Source organism: Leguminivora glycinivorella, chromosome 24 (genome assembly GCF_023078275.1).
Source record: "Leguminivora glycinivorella isolate SPB_JAAS2020 chromosome 24, LegGlyc_1.1, whole genome shotgun sequence".
Taxonomy (NCBI): Eukaryota; Metazoa; Arthropoda; class Insecta; order Lepidoptera; family Tortricidae; genus Leguminivora; species Leguminivora glycinivorella.
The window spans coordinates 9301507-9325900 of NC_062994.1; the positions used below are offsets into that span (position 1 = coordinate 9301507).

Genomic DNA, 24394 nt, shown 5'->3' on the forward strand with positions numbered 1-24394 from the left:
ACATAAGGCTCCTACGCGCCCCGGCCCGCCACCAGCCACCCTCATTGTTTCGTCGAACGCCGAAGTGACCGGTTGTCGCGTATTCCGTTCGAACATTTTTACAGCATGGTGTCTCGAAATTAATCTTTTAGTTTCTATTTCCTTGTTACTCCTGGTCAAACCAGAGTTATTCGTGTTTTTATTTAAAAAGTGGCTTATAACGTTTCGGAATTATGAAATTTTTCAATTTCAATTTTCACCGTCAATTCTTTCTTCCCTTTTAATTTACGCTCGTTCTTCTTGAATAATGAGATATATATGCCTCGCTAGCGATCATTATTCGTCTTTCGGGGTTCTCACGATAGAAATGAACGAGCGGTGCTTTATGATTGTACCCACTTTTTTGTAAGAAAGTTCCATGCTGCAAATATCGTTACCGTTAATCAGTTTTCTTTTTAAACTATTCGCATTTCCGAGACTAAAGTAGGAAGTGTTATCCGCGTATTAAAAGTTTCGCGCGAGAATATAAGCGGTAACGTAGGTAAGTTGCTCCGCCGGGGACCACGTGCTCCGGGGACCACGTGCTTCGCGACCGCGTGCTGCGCGACCTGCGGGCTGCGGCGGCGGCGGCGGCGGCGGAGGGCGCGGTGGAGGAATACCGCGCTCCAAGGAGGTTTGAATTTCTCCGACGAATGGGTGAGCAGATTCATATTATTTTAGAAAGAACATGTTCGGTTTCCGATTCGGTGCGGAGGCCCCAAGCCACGTGTCGGCGCCGGAACTTACTGTAGCGCTGCGATAGCGCCACTGACCGCGGCAGTGTTGTCCGCCGCGTCGGCGCCGCCGAGGTTGCGTAGAAGTTGCCTCCTCGTTAACGATGGCCATCTCTGCGGTGCCGCCGAACAACGTTGTGGCCGCCACATAGGCGTCGCGTGCGACGCTGTAAGTATGTCTGCTGCTGCCCCGACGCGAGCGCCGCGCCGTTAGTGATCTGTCGTCAATATGCAGGCTACCAGCGCGGCCACCTTCTGCCCCCGCCACAACGCCGCGAGCCTGCTGAAGCTGTCCACCAATATCGCTGGCCGCCACGCTTATGCTGGCGCCTCGATGGTGATGCAGAGCGTTCGTCTGCCGTGACAACGCCGCGATCCTGCTGAAGCTGTCCACCAGTATCGCTGGCCGCCACGCTTATGCTGGCGCCTCGATGGTGATGCAGAGCGTGCGTCTGCCTTGACAACGCCGAGAGCCTGCTGAAGCTGTCCACCAATATCGCTGGCCGCCACGCTTATGCTGGCGCCTCGATGGTGATGCAGAGCGTTCGTCTGCCATGACAACGCCGCGATCCTGCTGAAGCTGTCCACCAGTATCGCTGGCCGCCACGCTTATGCTGGCGCCTCGATGGTGATGCAGAGCGTGCGTCTGCCTTGACAACGCCGCGAGCCTGCTGAAGCTGTCCACCAATATCGCTGGCCGCCACGCTTATGCTGGCGCCTCGATGGTGATGCAGAGCGTTCGTCTGCCGTGACAACGCCGCGATCCTGCTGACTGTCCACCAGTATCGCTGGCCGCCACGGTTATGCTGGCGCCTCGATGGTAATGCAGAGCGTGCGTCAGCCCTGACAACGCCGCGATCCTGCTGTAGCTGTCCACCAGTATCGCTGGCCGCCACGCTTATGCTGGCGCCTCGATGGTGATGCAGCGAGCTCATCTGCCGTGACAACGCCGCGATCCTGCTGAAGCTGTCCACCAGTATCGCTGGCCGCCACGCTTATGCTGGCGCCTCGATGGTGATGCAGCGCGCTCATCTGCCGTGAAAACGCCGCGACCCTGCTGAAGCTGTCCACCAGTATCGCTGGCCGCCACGCTTATGCTGGCGCCTCGATGGTGATGCAGAGCGTTCGTCTGCCGTGACAAGCCTCAGTGGTGATGCGGAGCGTAATACTGTTAACCGCTGCACAGGCGTCGCAATCCTTCTGCTGCGTCTGCCGTGACATCGCCGCAAGCTACTTGAAGTTTTCCACCGGTGTCGTCGGCCGACACGCTGATGCTGGCGCCTTGATGTCGCCTCGATCGCACGAGGTAAGATTGCAGACGCGGCGACCTTCATCGCGCCACCGAGCGCAATACTGCGGCTGCCGCGAAGGCGTCGCTAATTTTGCGTTGCCGTGACGACGCCGCGAACTCTGTTGATGCTGTTCACCGATGTAGCTGACTGTCATGCTGGCGCCGGTGCCTCCCGCGCTGACGGCGGCGACCTCGAGAGGGCCACCGAGCACGATACTGCGTGACGCGACAGGGGCATCGAAGACGCCTTTCGAGCTGACGACGGCCGTCTCAATCTCACCGCCGAACGTAACATCGTCTGCTGCAGTGACAAGCTGGTAAGATTGCTGATGTGGTCCCTTGGTACTGCTAGCCGCCACGCTGATAACGCCCGTCGCGCCTAAGATGTCACGCTCACCGCGAGCACTGTCTTCCCCTACAATGGTGCCACGACCATATCCGGGCTCCGTCTGCTACGGTATCGTTGCAGACTCTGTTGCTGACCAGGCTGATACTGCCCTCCAATGTGACGCCGGGCGCCGCTATCAGCTGACATCCCGTACACTATGGTATCCACTCTTCTCTTTCCAGTTCCCGTGAAGTACTTCGACAGTATTTACACTCTATTTTGACCAATGACTCCTCCGTCGCCGAAGTGAGAACAGATAAATTCTAAAGATGCTACGTCCTAACGTGGCTTGGCCACCCATAGTTGAACGAGGTAAGACGTCAATAACCGGACGAGGAGCCGCACTGCTGCGAGGGTGTCCTGACGATGTTCGCGAGCTATCTAATCGGAGAGGCGCCTCGCGAGACGACCCTGTGATTCCTGTACGTCGCTCATTGTGTAGGTCAAAGACATCGTAAAGGTTTGCGGAATTAAAAAAAAAAAAAAAAAACTCTTTCAGAATGTCCAGATCTGAATTCGAGCCAGCGTGCTGCATCCTGAGCGTGCGTCTGTTTACCGGGCGGACACCAAAACCGATCGGTAATCTGGCCGCGGGGGTTCCAAGTACACGACGATTTCCCGGAGGCTTGTGGCGCCCCTGTCCATTCGAGAGATTAACTTATTCGCCGAGCCTCTAATAAACAAATTGGGAAAAATAAACCCGCTTCGCCTTAGTGAACTTGAGATTCCAGCTCAAAGCGAAAGGGGCCAGGAACTCAGGAGGACTTCAGTAGTTATCATCTGGCTCGACTATACTGAATTAATATAGAGCTTGATTCGATCGTAGAACCTGATTTCATCAATTTCACAACTTTCGTAGTCTACAGAGGGAGGTTGGTTTCCAGCATTACCTCGTACAGCTGCCGATAGCTGTAGGCCAATCGCTCCTGTTTTGCTTGCATTTGCAGCCCGATAAGACCTTAAATAATCGGAATATTGTACAAAGTAAAGCTCTTCCGATGGAAAATAATCTTCAACAGGCGGTGGCGCTGGCGACTGAAGTGACATGCAGCCGGATTAAGGTTCGCATAGCACTATATGCTATGCACAGTTCGGTTGTATGTTATGTTATGCTGTACGATGGCAGGACTACATCTCTTCGGTTACGAGTAACTACGACAGTAACTGCTGACTCCAACAGACTGTCGTACGAGGTCAGTATGCACCCCCTGGGAGCCAAGTAAGTGACCTTCGGTGACCTCGCCTTCTTCTGCTTCGCCCGTCATCGTACCTCTTCGTCTGCGAGAGCCCTGCATTACGCCGTACAACGGTACGTATTAAGCCTCCGCCACACATAAAGCGCATTCCGCTTCGCTAACGCTACGCTATCAGCGCGCTGAATGCGCGCGCATTCCGCTCGCGTCCCGCGCGCGTTGCGCTCGCAATCCGCGCTCGTTAGTTCCCGCTAGTGCCCACTGGGCGCAACGCCAGCGTTTGTGCGGTGCACCGCCATTATTGCGCTCCGCCTACGCTCTCAAAGCGCGCATGTGTGGCGGTGTTTTAATTCACCCCTTGACCTGCTACCACGACGTGTTCAGCAACCACCAGCGATGCGACACGGACGTCACCTCTCAGTCTACACTGTCGACCTTCATTGCACGAAGTAGAAATCCGTCGCATCGGGTTTTGGATTAGGTAATGGATTACCCTAAGAGTCAATGACTGACTTGAAGAAATCGACTGATACCTCCGTCCAGTGTAGTAGCAATCGACAGCACTCGTACTTTTCATCTTCTAGGCTAGTTTTACCGAGCGATCAGTATCCTCAAATGCCCTCACTAAAAAGAGTTCAGAGTTCAGGAGTCTCGCTTGTAACCGCGCTCGCTTGACGCGAAATAGTCTGATCGAAAATACCAGTATCGTAACAAATAGCCCTCGGGCGCGTGAGTGATGACCTTTTTCTGTGTTTGATATGGACGTAAGACGTTGGACTTTAAATAGTCATATCAAAGCTAATATTGATTTAGATAATTTTTACGAAGGGTTGACAAAAGCAGTATCAATTACGTTACCCTGCTACAGTACAGATAGTTACACTACTTTTACAGTTAATTTCCACACTTTGTGTCTGAAATTGGGTTTATAATAACCTGATAAAATAACGTGTCTGTTAATAATAAAAGTGTATCTAAGGTTTTTGTATCTTGTTCAAGTCAGCCTCGCCTACAATGTATAATAATGTCATTTCTCTAACTATTCGCTGACTAAAGCTAAACGTCATCACGAAAATCTCTTTAGGCGTTTCTGGCACCGAGATATTCGCGGATCGAAGGCGATTTCGACTGATACATCTGTCAAATCGGTTCAACAACCGATTCACTTATTCTTCTATGCTATGCCAATAGGGCTACCAAAGGCTTGCGCGCCAGCTGACTCGCCACCAGGAGATAATAAACAGGTCTCTATATAAGACCTCGGATATACAAACGGCACAAATAATATAAAAATTTTACCTTCCAATAAAATTGTTATTATTTTGCCTGGTATATCCGAGGTCTGAGTGATGCCTTCCTGGTAGGCTTAATATACCGTCGGCACTTCTCCTCAACAATGAGGGTGGCTGGTGGCGGGCCGGGGCGCGTAGGAGCCTTATGTTGCAGGTGGGGAAAACGGGACTACCAACATCGCGGCGGTGTGACGCCGGAGCGACTTACAACGAACGATGGCGCCATCTATCGGTCCGATGCGACGTCTACGACGTACTCTCTCTATATAAGACCTCGGATATACCAGGCAAAATAATAACAATTTTATTGGAAGGTAAAATTTTTATATTATTAAGTAACTTCTTGTGTGTTCATGTGTAAATGTTGACTTTATGTTTTATGTATTGCAATAAAGAATTTAAGAGTAAGATACTGTTAATATGTTAGATGTGTAATATATGTGCATAGGTGCATTAAAGGAAAGTCACACGTCCGTTTCGCAAGCTGTTTATTATGAGACTAAATGGCGGTAGGTTCATAACTGCCTACCTATATACATATCATTACTCTCTTCTTAAATCTAACATAGGTATTATTACAAAATGAAAAAAAGGTCAACTCTCAGTCGGCCAGCAAAAAGTCTAATCATAGTTCATCGTTAAAGAAAATTATCCGTTAAAATCTATAACAAACAAAACCACTATATCTTACTCTCCTCTTAATATAACGTAAACAATTTGTACCTATACCTAGATACACGTCATAATGCACAGCTGGATTGCCTCATACATGTATAGGTATACATGGGTAACCACAACAAGGGCATGCGTATTAAATCTAAACCGGAACGCAAATCAGCTGATACGTTGTAGGTAGGTATATGAACGTATTAAACAGGTATTTATTTATTATTAAGTATAAGTAAATAAATGTAATTTTTCAGGTATCTAGGTAAGTTCCTAATTATTGAAATTAAAAAATACAAGTTTAACTTAGTATTAACTCTGAATTTTACCAACTTAATGATGCACTTACATGGTATTAAAAACTCCTTACTGCATTCGAAGCAAATATGATACACAATACACATACACAACTTGACGTCTACTTTAAGTTCAATTTTTTTTTTTTTTTTGCATGTAGTAAGGGGTTTACACAAATTTAACGTGAGTAATTAAAATTAAAAATGTAGGTATATGAAAATGTAGGTATATGAGTAGGTATATAATATTTATAATATGTACTTGGGTAACCAGTATCTACTCATCCCACTTAAAATACTATCTGTACGTATGAGTAGGTACATAGGTAACTTATATTAAGTTTTTTAATCAACACCTCTAAGGGACCTTTCGTGAACGTTATTGCAACGCGATAAAGTGTACAATGGTAAATTGAGATTACACACATAACAAGAACTAAATACACCTAACGTAAATCCTTAAAATTTGTATTTCGGTGGATTTAAAATCCGGCACTCTCTCACATGACGGGGTTGAGGCGGTTCCGGGGGCGGCAAGGGCGACGTTTGGAGATAGTTACCGGGACCGGCGGTCGGTGTCGGCGGTGCACTGCGGCGCGCGCCGCCGGGCGTCGTGGCCCGGTGTGTCGGGCCCGGGGTGCCGGGCGGTGTCGCCCACGACTCCGCTTGCTCTGGCGTACCTGGAGTGGGCGCGGCTTCTCTTGTCATGTTCTCTGGTGCCAATGGTCTGTCTTGTGGTAAGAGTAAAGCTGATGGATCTGAAGGGCATACTAAAACACTTGAACGCCGCTTTAGCTGATCGACGTGCCTATGGGATCCCCTACCTAAATTATCTAACACTGTATAGTCGGTCGTTCCCTCTCTCCGTAATATCTGACCCGGTATCCATTTAGTATCGCCCTGGTATTGGCGGGCCCAAACGAGTTCACCTGGCTGAAATGTACGTTTTACACCTGCCGTGCTAGACATTTGTTTCTTTTGGGACTCGCGCACTTTTTTCTCACAATCCGGTCTAATAGCATCTAATTTAGTACGTATTTGCCTACCTATCATTAACGCGGCAGGACTTTCTCCCGTTGTGCAATGTTCGGTATTACGGTAATGTAATAAAAAAGTATTTATGGCTATATTTATATTTTGCTTTTGTCTAATAGCTTTTTTAATAACTCTTTTAATCGTGCGTACGGAGACCTCGGCTGCGCCATTCGACGCTGGATGGTATGGCGCAGAAACCATTATTTGTCAAAAATGCCGCCAACTCTCGACTCGTAAACGGCGGTCCATTATCGGATACCAGTTGTCTTGGTAAGCCCCAGCGAGCGAACGCCTCACTGAGTTTCTCAATTGTATTAATTGCAGAGGTACTACAACGTGGAAAAACCTCTAACCACTTTGATCGCGCATCCACCAATATGAGATAAGTTTCCCCACCTATCGGGCCTAGAAAATCCACGTGCACCCTGGACCAAGGCCTCGCGGGAAATGGCCACGGCTGAGGGCCGTGGCGGGGCGGTGCGTCGGCCTCGGCCGCGCACACCGTGCATGCGCGACACATGGCCTCCACGGCCTCATCGACGCCGGGCCACCATACGTAACTTCGAGTGAAAGCTTTAGTTTTCACTATATCCATATGACTTTCATGCAATAAAGTTAATATTTTTTTTTGACAGCTATTAGGTACCACAACGCGATGTCCCCACATGACACATCCTAATTCCTCGTAAAGTTCACTTTTCCTATTGTGATAAGGACGTAAATTTTCTATTTCTATTTCGGCTGGCCAACTCGATCGTAAATAACTTAAAACCCGACCTAAAATTGGATCGCGTTGTGTTTCTCTTTTGATTTCATGATAGTCTAGCAACATTTCATTTTGTACAAAGTGCAAATAAGTTTGCTCAGGGGTGGCCCGTCTAGCGATGTTGCATTTTTCACCGGTACCGGCAAGCGAGATAACCCGTCGGCGCCGTTCGCGTCTGTCCGCACATATTCTATATCGTAGGTATATGCCGAGAGCTTGATCGCCCACCGCTGCAATCTACTCGCTACCATCGCAGGGATACCTTGTTTTGGACCGAATATACTAACCAGAGGTTTATGATCAGTTCTTAACACAAAACGTCTACCATATAGAAACTGATGCAATTTTTCAAAACTAAACACGATGGCTAAGGCTTCTTTATCAATTTGCGAATAATTACGCTCCGCGTCATTAAGTGAGCGCGAGACATAGGCTATGGGCCGCTCCGCCGCCGCGCCCGGTCGCACGCCGCCGCCGCCGCCGGCGCAGGGTTGAGTCAGCACACCAGAAATTCCGCGCGAACTAGCATCTGTCGTGAGGATTAGAGGTTTGTTCTGATCGTAATGCATCAGTACTTCGGCGCTAACTAAAACCTGTTTGATTGTTTTAAATGCCGTTTCACATAGTTTACCCCATTTCCAGGCCACGCCTTTTCTAAGCAGGTCATATAAAGGCGATAATATAGTACTTAACTTTGCTACAAACCTTGCATAAAAGTTGACGACGCCTAAAAATGATTTTAATTCTGTTATATTCTGTGGTCGTGGAATTTTTACAATGGCCTCAATTTTGGCCGGATCGGCTTTAATGCCGTCCTTAGAAATAATAAACCCTAAGTACTGAACTTCTTCCGTAAAAAAGGAACATTTACTTTTTTTAGTTTCATACCATGACTATGTAACTTCTGTAAAACCTTGTCCAATATCAATAAATGTGATTCCACATCTGGGGTACCAATTAAAATGTCGTCTAAAAAAACTTCTACCTGTGGAATATCCTTCAGTAGATTTGACATGATTCTCTGAAAAATACCTGGGCTAGAGGATAGACCATAGACCAACCTATTGTACTTAAACAATCCCCTATGTGTATTAATAACCGTATATTGTTTCGAATCATCCAATTCTATCTGATTATACGCTTGAGTTAAATCAATTTTTGAGAAAACGCGAGCCCCATTCAACCTTACTAATAAATCATCAATCTTTGGCAACGGGTACCTATCGATCAGCAAATTCGGGTTCAATGTGATTTTGTAATCCGCACATATTCTCAATCCGCCATCAGCTTTACGTACCGGCACCAGAGGCGTAGCCCACTCCGAGGTGTCGACGGGCTCGATGACGCCGCTGCGCAGCATCTCGTCCAGCTCGTGGTCCACCCGGTCCCGCAGCGCGTAGGGCAGCGGGCGCGCGCGACAGTACACCGGCGCCGCGCCCTCCTTCACGCGAAGCGTCGCCTTGCCGCCCGTGAACCGCCCCAAACCGCCGCTAAACAGCTCCTTATATCTGTCGAGTAATTTACACAATTCATTATTACTCTCGATCTGACAATTTAACACAGGTATCCTAATTCCTAGCTCTTTTAGCCATTGCCGGCCTAAAATGGTGGTCGTACCCCCTCAACGACGAACAGTTCCAACTTTTTTAATGTACCTTCATAAACAACCTCCGGTCTTATAATTCCCAACGGTTTGAATTTACTCCCATCAAGAAAAGTGAATGACAATTTGAAAGGCCTTATAGGCCTATGCCTAAAATATTTATAATAGTTTGCCTCACTAATGCAGGATATCGGGGAGCCCGTATCGATTTCCATGTCTAATATGATGTTGTCTACGTGCATAGACATGCTTACCGGTCTGTAGTCGTTTAAACATAGGTGATGCAAATTTTCTTCCAATTCAGTTTCCGACGAATTGTCCTCGTCGGCCCCTGGAGTCTCATAAGTGGCCTGGACGTGGTGCAGGGCGCGCCGCCCGCGCCGCGCCCCCGCGGCCGCGCCGCGCCTGCCGGCGGCGCCCGGCCCGCGCCCGCCGGGCGCTCCCTGGCCGCTACTGCCGCTAGCCGATCCCCAAGACGGGCATACCCGCCTCAGATGGCCCACGGAACCACACTTGCTACACGTGAAGTTCTTATAGCGGCACGCTGCTTCGCGGTGGTCTTGCCGTCCACAAACTGCACATTTGGGCGCATTGTTCTGCATATTGCTAGCACTGGCACTGTTGTTCCGATTACTGCCTATATTTCCGCCACGTGGTCCCGGTGTGATCGCATTTACGGACGCCATATCTGATCTGCCTACGGTGCTCTCGCTCGCACACGGGCGTTCTACCGTAGCCGCGTCCCTCTCCGCCGCTTCCAACGAGAGCGCGAGGCTTACCGCTCTCGCATAGGTTAGATTTTTCTCGGCAAAGAGACGTTGTTTTATAGTGTCACTTTTTAATCCACACGTAAATTGATCACGGAGATTGTCCTCTAATGATGACGAGTCGAACTCGCAGTGCTTCGACTACTTCTTGAGTTCCGTGAGATACTGTGCCACGGATTCCTCTGCCCCTTGGCGCCGCAGTCGAAAACGATACCTCTCGGCCATAAATGAAGGTTTAGGTTCCACATGGTCTTGCATTATTTTAACGACGTCAGTGTATTTCAAATCCCCAGGCTTTTTAGGGCTGGTTAGATTTCTCAACAATTCGTATGCGTCTGTGCCCATAACTGCAATTAGCGTAGGTAATTGTACATCTTCCTTAATGTCGTTTGCTTTAAAATACATCTCCAGACGCTCGATGTACATTGTCCAATTACCAGAAGCTACTTCAAAAGCCTTGATCTTTCCAACCGACATTTTGTACTTATATGTACCGCGATACACACAGGCCCACAATTAACCGCACCGTAGTTTAACTCATATGCACTTATCACGTTACGAACAAACATTAACAAATAAAAAAAAACACTCGTATGTCTTTGCACGCATCAATAGTCCATAATTTAACCGTCGATCGCCAATGTAATATATGTGCATAGGTGCATTAAAGGAAAGTCACACGTCCGTTTCGCAAGCTGTTTATTATGAGACTAAATGGCGGTAGGTTCATAACTGCCTACCTATATACATATCAAGATGCTGTTAATATGATAGGCTTTAGAAACTATCATAATATCAATGGATTCAAATCGAAGGTCATTGGCGCTGGGAACGCCCTTAAGTGTCAAAATATCTCGGGAACAACTTTTTATCTTCAATTAACAATACGCTATTATTTTTCCCAGGAACTTGCTGTACGAGATGGAATGCCACGAACACGCTTGGCCGTTCCTGCTCCCAGTAAATACTAAGCTGTTTCCGCAGTACAAGAAAGTTATCAAGTGCCCCATGGACCTGTCTACTATTAAGAAGAAACTCCAGGACAATACGTAAGTAGATATATTTATTTATTTATTTAAACTTTGTTGCACAATTTAAAAAAAAAGTACAAGTGGCGGACTTAAGGCAAATGAATAGAAATCTGGTAACAAAACCGGCCAAGAGCGTGTCGGGCCACGCTCAGTGTAGGGTTCCGTAGTTTTTTGTATTTTTCTCAAAAAACTGAACCTATCAAGTTCAAAATAATTTTCCTAGAAAGTCTTTATAAAGTTCTACTTTTGTGATTTTTTTCATATTTTTTAAACATATGGTTCAAAAGTTAGAGGGGAGGGGACGCACTTTTTTTTCCTTTAGGAGCGATTATTTCCGAAAATATTAATATTATCAAAAAACGATCTTAGTAAACCCTTATTCATTTTTAAATACCTATCCAACAATATATCACACGTTGGGGTTAGAATGAAAATAAATATCAGCCCCCACTTTACATGTAGGGGGGGTACCCTAATAAAACATTTTTTTCCATTTTTTATTTTCGCACTTTGTTGGCGTGATTGATATACATATTGGTACCAAATTTCAGCTTTCTAGTGCTTACGGTTACTGAGATTATCCGCGGACGGACGGACGGACGGACGGACGGACGGACAGACAGACATGGCGAAACTATAAGGGTTGACTACGGAACCCTAAAAAAGGAAGGTTTCATACAAACTACCTAGGACATTTTGGGAAACCTAGTGGATCGTGCTCAGCATCATGGACTCTATCAGCCTACCAATTTTTATCAAAATCGGAGACGTGATCCAAATTCCAAATATACAAACTTTTCGGGAATTGCTCCTTTTTGCTGTGTACTTAACACAACAAAAAGTAGTGTACAAAAGTTTCTAATGGGTTGGCAACGCGCATGTGACAGTCCTTGAGTTGCAGTCGTCCATAGGTGACGGTGACCGCTTTCCATCAGGCGGACCGTATGTTTGTTTGTCACCGACGTATTATAAAAAAATGCAAGTTGATAGGAATGAGATCGGTTGACATAAAAAAATAAGGTACAGCGGGGCAAATCTCGACTGGGGGGCAATTGTAACTAATCATTTTTTCCATTATTACACTATGATGTTGAGTTCTATCTTACATGTATCCACTGAACACGCCTACCATATAATATATAACCGGTGGACACTCTATTTAATAATGCGAACATTGTAAAACATGGAAAAAATTGACCAGTTATATTTGCTTCCCAGTCGAGATTTGCCCCGCTCTACCTTAGTCAAAGTAATTATTTTCCCACCTTGTTTGATTTTTCCAAAATCTGTAAACGCCAATTTTCACTTTAAGTCGAAAGAAAGTCTTCTAAAACCGTTTTCGCAGCAGCGAAATCTGGTACCGTAGCCGAATGGCATTTTTGCGACGCCGAACGAAAACGAAACGCCGCGAAAGGTAGTCTTGCTCTGTCGCGCCAATACGCAAGAGCGATAGAGATAGATATCTACGAGCGTTTCGTTTCGTGAGCGTTTGTGCCGTTCGGCCACGTACCCTGATAAGCCTTCTTCACTGACCCAGTAACAAAAAACATGAAGCATTTGGATTCCTATTTTTTTTTTAAGTTCAAACGTAGAGATGGGCCGAATATTCGGTAAATATTCGGTATTTAAGGTAAGTTTTTCAATGTTCGTATTCGGCCGAATAATTCGGTTGCATTGCCGAATATTTACCGAATAAACAAAGTAAATAACTAATGAAGATCTTACGTATTCCAATGGATAATAAGCTCCTATTTTAGTAGCTTTCTAAGGAACTACTAAAAAGATATAATTGTCTATGCGACAAAATATAAATACAATTGTTTTGTAAAAAAGTTAGAAAACCCTAGTTGAGAGTTGAGAAGAGTTCAGAGTTGTTTTAACAAAGATTTAGTTATCCGCTAAATCATAAGTACATAGTTGTAGTAACATATATGTAACCATTATCAATCATTTAAAACCTAGTTTTAATCTTAACATCCGCTTTAAAAATATGGCGTAACCGAATGTTCGGTTCGGTAAGAGCTGAACCGAATGTTCGGCCGAATATTCGGGTTCGGCAAAGTCCATATTCGGCCCATATCTATTCAATCAAACGTCATTTATTAATAACCATTAAAACACTTAAATTAAAATCTATTTATTTTAATATTCTGTTACCCTCCACAGGTACAAATGTAAAGAAGAGTTCGCATCAGACGTCCGTCTAATATTCAGCAACTGCGAAGTGTTCAATGAAGACTACAGTCCCGTCGGCCGCGCCGGACACAACATGAGAGAGTTCTTCGATTCGCGGTGGACTCAGATATAAACACTATTGTAACGAGCGGCGGCCATTGGAGCGGGACACAGCGATGGGACTTTTCATTCGCACGTATGGCTGCCGCTCACCGCTGTCGCGCTTAGACCAATGTCGTGGCTGGGCCGTAAACCATAGAAGAATAAGTACCTAAGGAAAGGGTTGAACTCGATACATCAGTAAATGCAAGTTATTTGTAACATCTAGCGTCAATCACGCGTCAAATAGCTTAAACTATCAGTACCACTACAACACTAGGTGCCAACAGTGTCGCGTCTGCCAAAAATGTAATGTTAAAACAGTTTACAACTTATATTACAAGCAAAACGAATTGAAAAGAGAGTACTGATTAAAACTTTTTTTTTAATATGAATGTGCTTACTCTTGACCACAGACTAGCCAAAGGCAAAGACGTGGCCTACGATGGAGTGAGCTCCCCCAGAAGATGTTCACCCTTGATTTGTAGGTTGCCGGGTTATATGAGCTCGGAAATATAGCCGCCGGCAAGGAATTCCACTCCTATTGTAATATTAGCTAAAGGTTGCTGAGCATTAGACTTTTTGTTCGTCGCGACATCTATTGACAAGTAGCAGTACTGATAATTTACGCTGACGCGTGGATGACGCTAGATGTCACTACAAATAACTTGCATTTACTGATGTATGGAGTTATAACTCTTTTGTAAGCAGTGTGCGTAGCTGAATGCGTAAACGCTCACGATAATATCTCTTTCGTAGCTATCTATCTCTATCGCTCTTGCGTATTGGCGCGACAGAGCCAGACTACATTTCTGCGGCGTTTCGGTGGCGTTTCGCGTCGCAGCAATGCCATTCGGCTACGGGGCTAGAACTAGAATCCTGCACCGATAGCATGTTCGCACGATAAAATGTCAGGCCATCCTTTTGGCACATTCAGATAGTGCGAAAAGGACGGCCTGACGTTCTATCGTTTATCGTGCCATGCTTTGCCTGCCTGTAGAAAATGGTTAATAAGCAATTTAAAACTGATTGATAATGGGAAAATGTGACATATCATTCCTAAAGAATTCTTATGCTTCATCAACATTGAAGACGCATCTAAATACTAGCGACTTATCCGGAAGTCGCGGGTTTGAACCTGGCTCGCAACAATAAGTTTTTCGGAACTTAAGTGCAAATGTCATTTGATATTTGCCAGACGCTTTTCGGTGAAGGATCCCGAAAAACTCATTGGTGGTTACCAACGCTTCCACTACCCGAAAATTTACTAATTTAATAATTATTTGTTTACGTTTTTTTATGTAAGCAAATATACAGATTATTGACAGAAGAATAAGGATACTTTAGGTTAGAAATTTTGGCCATATGTTACGACATATGTGAGTGTGTTTAGTAAAACGTCCCACTTTGTCGGTTACCATTAAGGCGAGATTTACTTAAATCTTTATATGAATAAACTGATAAAGCGGCTTTATATCAATCGACCAAGTGGGGCGTTTTCCCAAGCACACTCACATATATGGCCTAGAATCATGAAACTAATACTGATTTATGACAATGACTTTGCTCTGACAATATTCATTATAAGGTTATGAAAAAATTGAAAATAAAAGGGCGTTGAACTGAAGACTGTAGAAAAATTCATTAGGACTATTATGTATGTGTCTTTTAACACTTTCACAGTGAAGAACCCGCCTAGTGGGCACTCGTGAACTTTGCTCAGATGCCAGAGAACCCGCTGGGCGGGATCTTCTCCCCATACAAGCAGGCGGTTATAAATTACGACCGGTTTCTGACGTTTTTTGTCTGTTAAAATATGTGACAATATTGAATTTGTCTTGTTTTCTATCGTATAATTTGAAACGAATACATTTGTTTAACCCATTATTCACTTAGGGCCAGTTGCATCAACCACATTTGACACACATCATCGTCACGCAGCAGACGTCTATGGGACTTCCCATACAATACAATTTAACGAACGCTTTAACGGTGACAGACGGTTTGATGCCACCGGCTCTTAGTCTATTAAACATTTAAGTATACAATACAATAACAAATACTATTAATTGCACACCTTGATAAAATACAATACAAAACAAGAAAGCAACACGAACAAAGGTAAACAACAGGCGGTCTTATCGCTAAACAGCGATTTCTTCCAGACAACCTTGAGGATTGCCGTTAAGATTATCATGTAAGTATAAATAATTACATGATAATCTTAACGGCAAAAAACAGTTCAATTACCTTTTATATTCCTTAAAAATTACGAGAAACATTCCAAAAAAAATTGGACTCCAAACTTACTAGGTCACGCAATCGTACCTTAGAATCTCGACGAGAAATTGTGATTATTCTATAAAAAGCAACGCACATATAACGTTGTTGAGTGTATTTAATGTACTGTACATACTAGTGACTAATAAGTGTAGAATAAAAAAAAAAGTATTAAATAGAGTTCTATTTTTAAGCATAGAGAAGATAGAGTATTGATGTCGTTCGACTTTTTTTTTAGCGCTTTGCATCGAAACAGTATTTTACCTGTGGGTATTTTTTTTTAATATTCGAAAGGAAAATTTTCTCGGTGGCCAGTCTCTTAGGGAGGTGTAAAATAAATGTAATAATTAATGGATGTGTAAAAAAGTAAAAGTTGTCTATTGAAATTTCGCTGTAGGCGGTAATTATTAGAATAGGTATAGGATAGAAATGGAGTATCTTAGTTGGCCTACGTACTGTGAGAGAACTAGTTAATTTTTTTTTACCCATTTATTGCCGAAGACGCAAATTCGAGTCACGATGATGTTTATTGTAATGGGGATGCGAATGTCGGCAATTGATGGGTTAAAAGGGTTTTCTGCGATATTTCGCATATCGACATTTTTATCGCGTGAATAAGAAAAAAAAATGTGAAAATTAATGAAGAGCGAATTGTAAACAATGAAAACAATCAGTATATTAACTCGATTTTTTGTTTTTGTGATTTTGGTTAAACTTTTTTTTTTTAATCTTTAGACATTTGGCTGTAAGCACGAATGTTCTTAGTTACTCGGTCCAGTATATTAAGTTTATTCATTGATTAATTTAGTCCATTGTAGCTAAAAAAAAAAAATAGTTTACAACGATTTTTAATATACACACAAGTACCTTTTTTGTAAGCTAACTTAATCTGTTTTCAGTTTTTTGATTGTCTCTTTAGAACTGGCAGTATGTACACTCATTTGTAATTTTACAATAGTCTGACAGTTCTCCGCAGTAGCGTAGGCGAGGCCTAACTCATGACAGGACCTGTCAAAGTGTGTCAGAACTGTAAAGGTAGCGGGACTGTAGCTATCGATTTATTTTTGAATGCGATATTGACAGTATATTAATTAATATATATAGTTAAGTTGATTATTTCTTTATTAAACTTTTGTACCAAGATGGCCAAGCTAAATTGACAGTGATTTCGACGGTCTAAGACACTGTGTGCGTAGACGAATGCACAAACGCTCATAATATCTCTTTCGTAGCTATCTATCTCTATCGCTCTCGCGTATTGGCGCGACAGAGCCAGACTGCATTTCAAGCGAGTAAGCGATGAGCTATCGGCGCGTTAGAAACGAACAAAATATAGTCACTCTCGTGTAAATAAATGACGTTATTATAATTATATATGACGTTTTATTAATTCTTGTTCAAACGGGGCTAGTAAAATCGTTGCTAACTTCGCTTGGACTGAACTCTAAATTCTTCTATGAACACAACTTTTCGCATTTTACAAAAAAAATGCCTATAGCTAGTGGTGCGCCATTGTGAACCTTATCAAAATGCATGAAAGGCTGCTTGCGACTTTTGACTTCTTGACCGCTCATTTAAATAGCAACGATTTATTACTTGTATATTTGACTTGACTTATCATGAATTAAAAAAAAATAGTTAATGTACTGTCAATATTTACTTATTTACACTTATCATATTGAACTTTGTGAATTTGGATTTCATATGTCTATAAGAGTTCGAGAAACTTATTTTTCAAAGTTTTAAAAAGATTTTCTTTAAAAAGGTTGTTTTTTTGTACACACGATTCTTTGTACTTCTTTAAAGTGCGTTTTAAATATGAATCATGACACTTTTGGATTCTCGAATAACTGTCGAAAAATTCGAATTTGATATAATTTTGGCTATAATAGGCCACTAGTCTTTAATGAGATTAGCATCTTTCTCTTTCTATCAACTTTAAATAGAGTGAGACAGATGCTACTCATTGACAGCACTGTCATTTCCAGCGTCTTTGTAAAAAAAAATCGCAACTAATAGTCATTTTAATTTATTTTTAGAAGTTATTTATTTACGTTTCTCATTTATTTTGAGCCGGTTGAATTTTTGTACTTATATGGGTTTTTTAACCTTGTATGTATGAAAAATGTATGGGATTGTATGAAAAAATCCATATCAATGTCATCATGCAACAAAAACATTTAAACAAATATGTATTCCTAACTACTGATATTTGTGTTACTTACACTAAAAAATGTCTAATATGGCATATCTCAAAAATATTTAAAAGGTAAAGCATAAGCACCTTTTTCTAAGGAAAGCCACAAAATATATTTGAGTTACGCCTTACTTCAATGTCACAATTTCAATTAGATTTTTATAGGAATTTTAAATATAAAAATCCTATAAAAATATATTGACCGTTTTTTTACCTATGTTCCAAAATTGAAATTAATTTATGCCAAGATATGTATTGCAATCTCAACTCTACTGCCAGCGAGTAAGGTCTTTTTTAGACGACGGGTTTCGAGCGACGCTAGCGCCCCTAGTGATTTAAACATGAAACTGTTTGCAATGAAATAATTTTAAAGCACGGACTTTTTTTCAGTGCATGTACTTAAAATGTATTACAACTATCAAGTTTTTAAATATTTTTCTGTACATAAGGCGCTAGAATCGTTGCATTTAGAACTATAGGACCTTTTGACAACTACAATTTTACACCCAAGCTAACTCTGCATCATTTTCAATGACAAAATGTGGGATAGTCCATTTTGGCACAAAAAAGCAAAAATTTTTTTATCATACATACATACATACAATCACGCCTGTATCCCATAAAGGGGAAGGCAGAACACATGAAACTACTAAAGCTTCAGTGCCACTCTTGGCAAATAAGGGGTTGAAAGAAAACGAAACTGTGACATTTTTTTATCATATAATCATCAAACTCAATAGTTTTGCATAGACGATGGCGCCCCTATTAATTTACTATTTTGTGCCAGGAATGTCATAATCTCAATACATTAAGGCCTGATTTAGACGGCGTCCGAACTCGCATGCGATTTTAGTTACATTGCGGGCTGTTGAGGTTACATACAATTTTACACAGCCATCAAATACCGCAATGTAATAAAACTCGTATGATAGTCCTCGTACCGTCTAAATGGGCCCTTATATACGATACTCCCTCATTTTGATCTATTTTAGTCAATGCAAAGTTGAGCTTAGTAAAAATTATTACAATTGTTCAGTCAAAATATTAAAAAAATATAAATGCGGACAAAATGACGAAATATGTAAGTATACACGACTTTATTGCTTATAAATACGTTAAGTTTGTGGATACATCCTTTTGGCACTTTGTCGGCATCTACACCGTGTTTTTTTGATTTCCGTTAAATTCGACACGTATCGTTCATTATCAGAAACCAATTCGCAAAGAAATTTTTTTCATCATTTTCATACATAATAAATGAATTCATTAGTTGTGAGAGGAATAACATTCAAGTTAGTGTCAAGTGATTGACGGCACATGTCAAAACAAATAAAACCGTAAGAGTTAAGACTCTATTTTGTTTTGAGAAATTAATTGTATTTGATCTAAAGAACCTTCCCTTAAAGTTAACGGAATTCAATAAAAGCACGGTGTATTTTACCGACTGTAATAAGTAGTTCTAAAACCTGACCAGAAATGACTACGCGCCATCTTGCGGAATTTCATTAGAACTATTTTCTTCATACTATACGTGAACTGTCACTCCATACATAAGAATAACAGCGCCCTTCTGAGTCATAATATACCCAGTTTTTATTGAATTCCGTTAACTTTAAAGGAAGGTTCTTTATGTCAAATACAATTAATTTCTCTAAGAAACTAGCGTCCTAACTCTTACGGTTATTGAATTATTAAAAAAAAATACTGAACAGGTGTGTGGCATCCCTTACCACTTCCTTGTTTTTTTTTTTTTTTTTATAAATGGGCTTACTCTTGACCACAGACTAGCCAAAGGCAAAGACGTGGCCTACGATGGAGTGAGCTCGCCCAGAAGATGCCTGTTCACTCTTGATTTGAAGGTTGCCGATTACATGTTTTGACATTTGCCGTCAGACACTAAACTTGATACTGACTTTAATGTTATGATGAAGGTCTTTTTTTTTTTTCGAATTTAACGAAAACGATACTATACACAGGGTGGTTCCTGGTGATGAACCTAACTGCGTGCCGAATTTAACGGAAAACAATAAAAACACGGTGTATATTTCTGGTCAGGCTTTACACCGGTCCTATAGTGTCAAATGTCAAATGTCATTTTGACGGAGCCTGTCAAAAACGTATTTTGGTGAACAGTCCGTGTATGATAGGTACGAATGTGTTATGTTGTGTGCATCAGTTGGTTTTAACTTTAAATGAATATATAAATTATATACGAATAAAATAAATAATTTTGGAAGCACTCTTGTTTGGTTTAATTGGTCAAATTCCAAATTATAGCTGAAATATTCCTTGAATATTTAGAAAATAATGTGAGTGTGTTTAGTAAAACGTCCCACTTTGTGGGTTACCATTAGCCCACATGTGCCCAACACATATTTTTTCCCCTATTTTTTACCTCATTCTCATACTTATTTTAATGAGTAGTAGCGTGTTTTCAGTAGTGGGTCGAAAACGACCCTATGGGCATATATGGGTTATGGCGAGATTTACTTGTATCTTTAAATTAATAGTTTATTAAGTACAGTACGATAAAGCGGCTTTATAGCAATCGACAAAGTGGGACGTTTTCCCGTGCACACTCACAAATAATAGCAAAAGGAACTATTCCTTTACATTTATTTCGACGACCAGGGGGCCGATTTTTGAGTCTCACGGCGTTCGAATTCAGAAAATTGTCACTGAAAATAATAGACAATTCACCGTTTTCAACCGGTATTTTAGTGACAGTGAGACTCAAAAATCGGCCCCCAGGCTGGCTTAGTGGGAAGTGACCCTGCTTGCTAAGCCGCGGTCCTGTGTTCGAGTCCATGGCAGATGGTTTACGATTCATGCTAGTGCTATATACTCTGGCGGGAAAATGTTGTAGCTTATTACAACAGGCGAATAAATATTAACGCCATCTGTCGTACAACGACGTAATTGCAACAACAATCGTAGACGGCCTCGGCATGTAATTCTTACTATATCCACGAGATGGCGCTGTTGACAATTCTTATGCCGGTGTACAGTCAAATACGTAAATTTCATTTGATTTGAAAGGAGGAAAAGAAAATAAACTGATTACCACAAAATTAAAGTTAGATCAAGCTTCGGCAACGATTTGGATAATTTTATCGAAGTTTGGGGTTTAAAAAAATTTAGACTGTCTACCAAATCTTGGCACTAAAAAAACCGGCCAAGAGCGTGTCGGGCCACGCTCAGTGTAGGGTTCCGTAGTTTTCGTATTTTTCTTAAAAACTACTGAACCTTTCAACTTCAAAATAATTTTCCTAGAAAGTCTTTATAAAGTTCTACTTTTGTGATTTTTTTCATATTTTTTAAACATATGGTTCAAAAGTTAGAGGGGGGGGGACGCACTTTTTTTCCTTTAGGAGCGATTATTTCCGAAAATATTAATATTATCGAAAAACGATCTTTGTAAACCCTTATTTATTTTTAAATACCTATCCAACAATATATCACACGTTGGGGTTGGAATGAAAAAAAAATCAGCCCCCACTTTACATGTAGGGGGGGGGGGGGTACCCTAATAAAACATTTTTTTCCATTTTTTATTTTTGCACTTTGTTGGCGTGATTGATATACATATTGGTACCAAATTTCAGCTTTCTAGTGCTTACGGTTACTGAGATTATCCGCGGACGGACGGACGGACGGACGGACGGACAGACAGACAGACATGGCGAAACTATAAGGGTTCCTAGTTGAATACGGAACCCTAAAAATGGCGTGAAAATCAAATCTATGGGAAAAAAATCTTCGCTCTACATTTTCAATCAATTTTTACAGGAGCGAAAATGCTATAATGGAAAGGACCCCTTTCAATTTGGGAATTTTAGTGAAATATACTAGTGTTATTAGGGTTGTAAATAGAAAAAAACCAAATGTTTTTTTTCAGAATTATGAAAAAAAACATGAAAAAAAACCGAGCACCATGGTTTTTTTTTCTAAATATGGTTTTTTTTCAGATTTATTTATTTATTTATTTATTTTCGGAACACCAACAGCTATAAATAACATTAATGCTAATTTAAATAATAACAAGATGAACAAATAATACGACAATAACGGTTTTTCGTGAATTGTAACGTGTTTCAATAACAATAACGTCAACAACGTACATTTTAATTCAATTAACATTCAGTATACAAACGTTTATTGAGGAATCCCCGATGCTGCGTGTAGCGTGGAGAGGCGGTGGTGTTGCCAACAGTAAATAGTGATAACTACCAACTACAGATTTCGTAAATGTTACTTTTATAAGACCAGAAATTAAAGTTATTTGATTAAATTCGTTTAATAGTTAACATTAAGTCTAAAAAACCGTATAAAAGTATTAACTACTTTGCAAATTTAGATATTTCGTACTTTAGAAAAAAAAACATACTCCTTTTGTATTTTTTCATGTTTTTTTTCAAGCCAGAAAAAACCGTTTTTTTTGCAACCCTAAGGGTCGGTTGCACCAAACCGTCTGTCACCGTTAAAGCATTCATAAAATTTTATAGTATGGGAAATTCCATAGACCTCTGCTGCGTGACGATGATGTGTCTGTTAAATGTGGTTGATGCAACTGGTCCTAAGTGTTATTAATTAGGTTTATGGAAAAAAAAAATGTCCCTACAGAACAACTCAGTTAAAAGATATTGCGAAAATAGTATAACGGTGTTTAACTGAGTCAAAAAATGCTCGTGGCGTCTTTATTAACAATTTTCGGCTTCGCTTCAAATTGTTACCCACGCCACTCACCTTTTTTGACTCAGTTAAAACATACAATACTTTTGCTACGAATACTTTTTCTACGACCAAGCACTTACTTTGAAAAGAAAATTATAAATTCAAACAAATGCCTAGGTACTTTCAGTCATCTTAGTTATCTAGTGGACCGCCTACCATTTTGAATATGCATTTGTTTGAGTGCAAACATGAAAATAAAACTGTCATATATGGTATCACAAACCACATTAAATATATACTGAAAGAAAAATTTTTTGGGCCATAAATCTTCATTCTGATGGTATGGTTCTCTGTAAGAAAAAAAACTACTGTTGTGAATTATTTTCAAAAATATCGCGTTCACTAAGACGAATCGAGCCGCTTTGAATCGAGTTCTAAGACGAATCGACTTTGAATCGAGTACATTTGAATGCGATTCGACGCGTCGCCAATGAACGCAGCAGAAAACGAACGAGACTCGACTCTGCGAATGCCAGGCTTTATCTGACATTCTAAGGTTGGCAACAATGTATTTCATACAATATTTTAATTTTCTACGATGAAGTGATTGGTTTGTTAAGTTGGTAGCAATGTGTTACAGAACTTTAACAGCTATAACGTGCTACTGCTACAAAATGTTTTCAGGGTATAGACTAGATAGACTTGTCCTGACATCTTTTATGTAGGGTTTTAAAGTTCTATGCATGACCTTGTAACTCACGAATAACAGTACGGGAGTAGAAAAAGTCTTTAAAATTAAGGTTCCGCTCACGACTGTTTCCTCCTTCAAAACTTAATCAATCGTAACGAAATTTGAGAATCTGAATAACAATGAAATAATCTGTGTCGGACCGTTTAGTTTTTTTGGCTAATTGTTACCAATTTTGAATACCACACCGTTTTTCGCGCCATAATCAATAAAGCCGTTTTTTGAAATTTTTGATGGGCTCTAGCGTCTTTTAAAATAAGAATATCAAAAAAATCAAAACGGTCCGACACAGATAAAAATTATAATAATCTGCGTTTAAAAAATCATTGCTCTATCGTCAAAAACCAGGGAGGAAATAGTCGAGAGCGTTTGTATTGAGAATTGACCCCTCCTGTATCATGTTAAGGACTATCACTGCCTTCCTATCGCACTGGAAACGGCATCCAATTGATCCAAACTATAGATCCCTATTTGAGACATAACCAGAACTATGACGACCAATAAAAATAAATAACTACTTTCACTTAATTACAGGCTCTATTGACCCTTCAAAAAATTAATCAATAATTGTTATTATCCACTCAAGAAGATAACCAATCTTATTAATTAACTAGACGCTATTTATAACAGCGTAAACTAAAGGCTCTCCTTACTTTTTACAATAAACGGTAAATTGATTGCCCATCAAAAACCCAAGAGAACTTTCTCAAAAACCTTGTTTACAAGCTACAAGCTTTCTTTTACTAAGCTCAGAGAATCAGTGCAGCGAAGCGAAAAGTAACTGTGGACTGTGGAAAGCCATCGGGAAGAGTATACGATCAAAGAGTTCAGTAAGGCCTTAGTCGCGACGCGGTCAAGGCGGCGGTAACGTCCGCTTAAAAAAAAACTTTAAAAAAACATACGCGCGCGCTCCCGGCTGTCAAAAAAAGGTTCTTTATACTAGCACCCAAGTTGTTCAGTTTAAAAGTTAAAATTGTGATAAAGAAATGGTGATTGTGAGTTTGTGACTTGAACAGGTGAATATTAAATTGATTTCAATGCACCGTTGCTGACCCTAAGTTTGCTAACGGTCTTTAATTTACCGCACACATAAATTAAGGAATTCTACCGTTTAATCCACTTTAAATTTACTTTAAGTTAT

General features: G+C 41.3%; 3 protein-coding genes across 4 annotated transcripts in view; 2 read left to right on the plus strand and 1 right to left on the minus strand.

Annotated features, from left to right (window-relative positions):
• LOC125238521 (bromodomain adjacent to zinc finger domain protein 2A-like) overlaps window positions 1-13804 on the plus strand; it is a 30580-nt gene extending 16776 nt beyond the window's left edge. Inside the window, exons 15-16 of the mRNA XM_048145854.1 lie at window positions 10955-11098; window positions 13247-13804. Of these exons, the coding sequence (XP_048001811.1) occupies window positions 10955-11098; window positions 13247-13388 (286 nt within the window). The 3' untranslated portion in view covers window positions 13389-13804. The remainder of the gene's footprint in view (window positions 1-10954; window positions 11099-13246) is intronic.
• Window positions 6573-10739, minus strand: LOC125238833. Of its 2 annotated transcripts, XR_007178474.1 has the most exons (3): window positions 9537-10191; window positions 8977-9187; window positions 6573-6636 (listed from the first exon to the last, which is right to left on the minus strand). XR_007178474.1 is itself a non-coding variant. In XM_048146282.1 (2 exons), the coding sequence occupies exons 1-2, from the start codon at window positions 9966-9968 to the stop codon at window positions 9182-9184; spliced, it is 438 nt and encodes a 145-aa protein (XP_048002239.1). In that variant the 5' UTR covers window positions 9969-10739; the 3' UTR covers window positions 8132-9181. The 2 variants fall into 2 exon arrangements, 1 of the variants encoding a protein (XP_048002239.1); XM_048146282.1 differs by lacking the exon at window positions 6573-6636 and having other exon boundaries at window positions 8132-9187; window positions 9537-10739.
• A 9874-nt stretch (window positions 13805-23678) lies between the features above and the next one.
• LOC125238645 (serine proteinase stubble) overlaps window positions 23679-24394 on the plus strand; it is a 63343-nt gene continuing 62627 nt past the window's right edge. The window contains exon 1 of the mRNA XM_048146012.1: window positions 23679-24269. The gene's annotated coding sequence lies outside the window, so the exon portion shown is untranslated. The remainder of the gene's footprint in view (window positions 24270-24394) is intronic.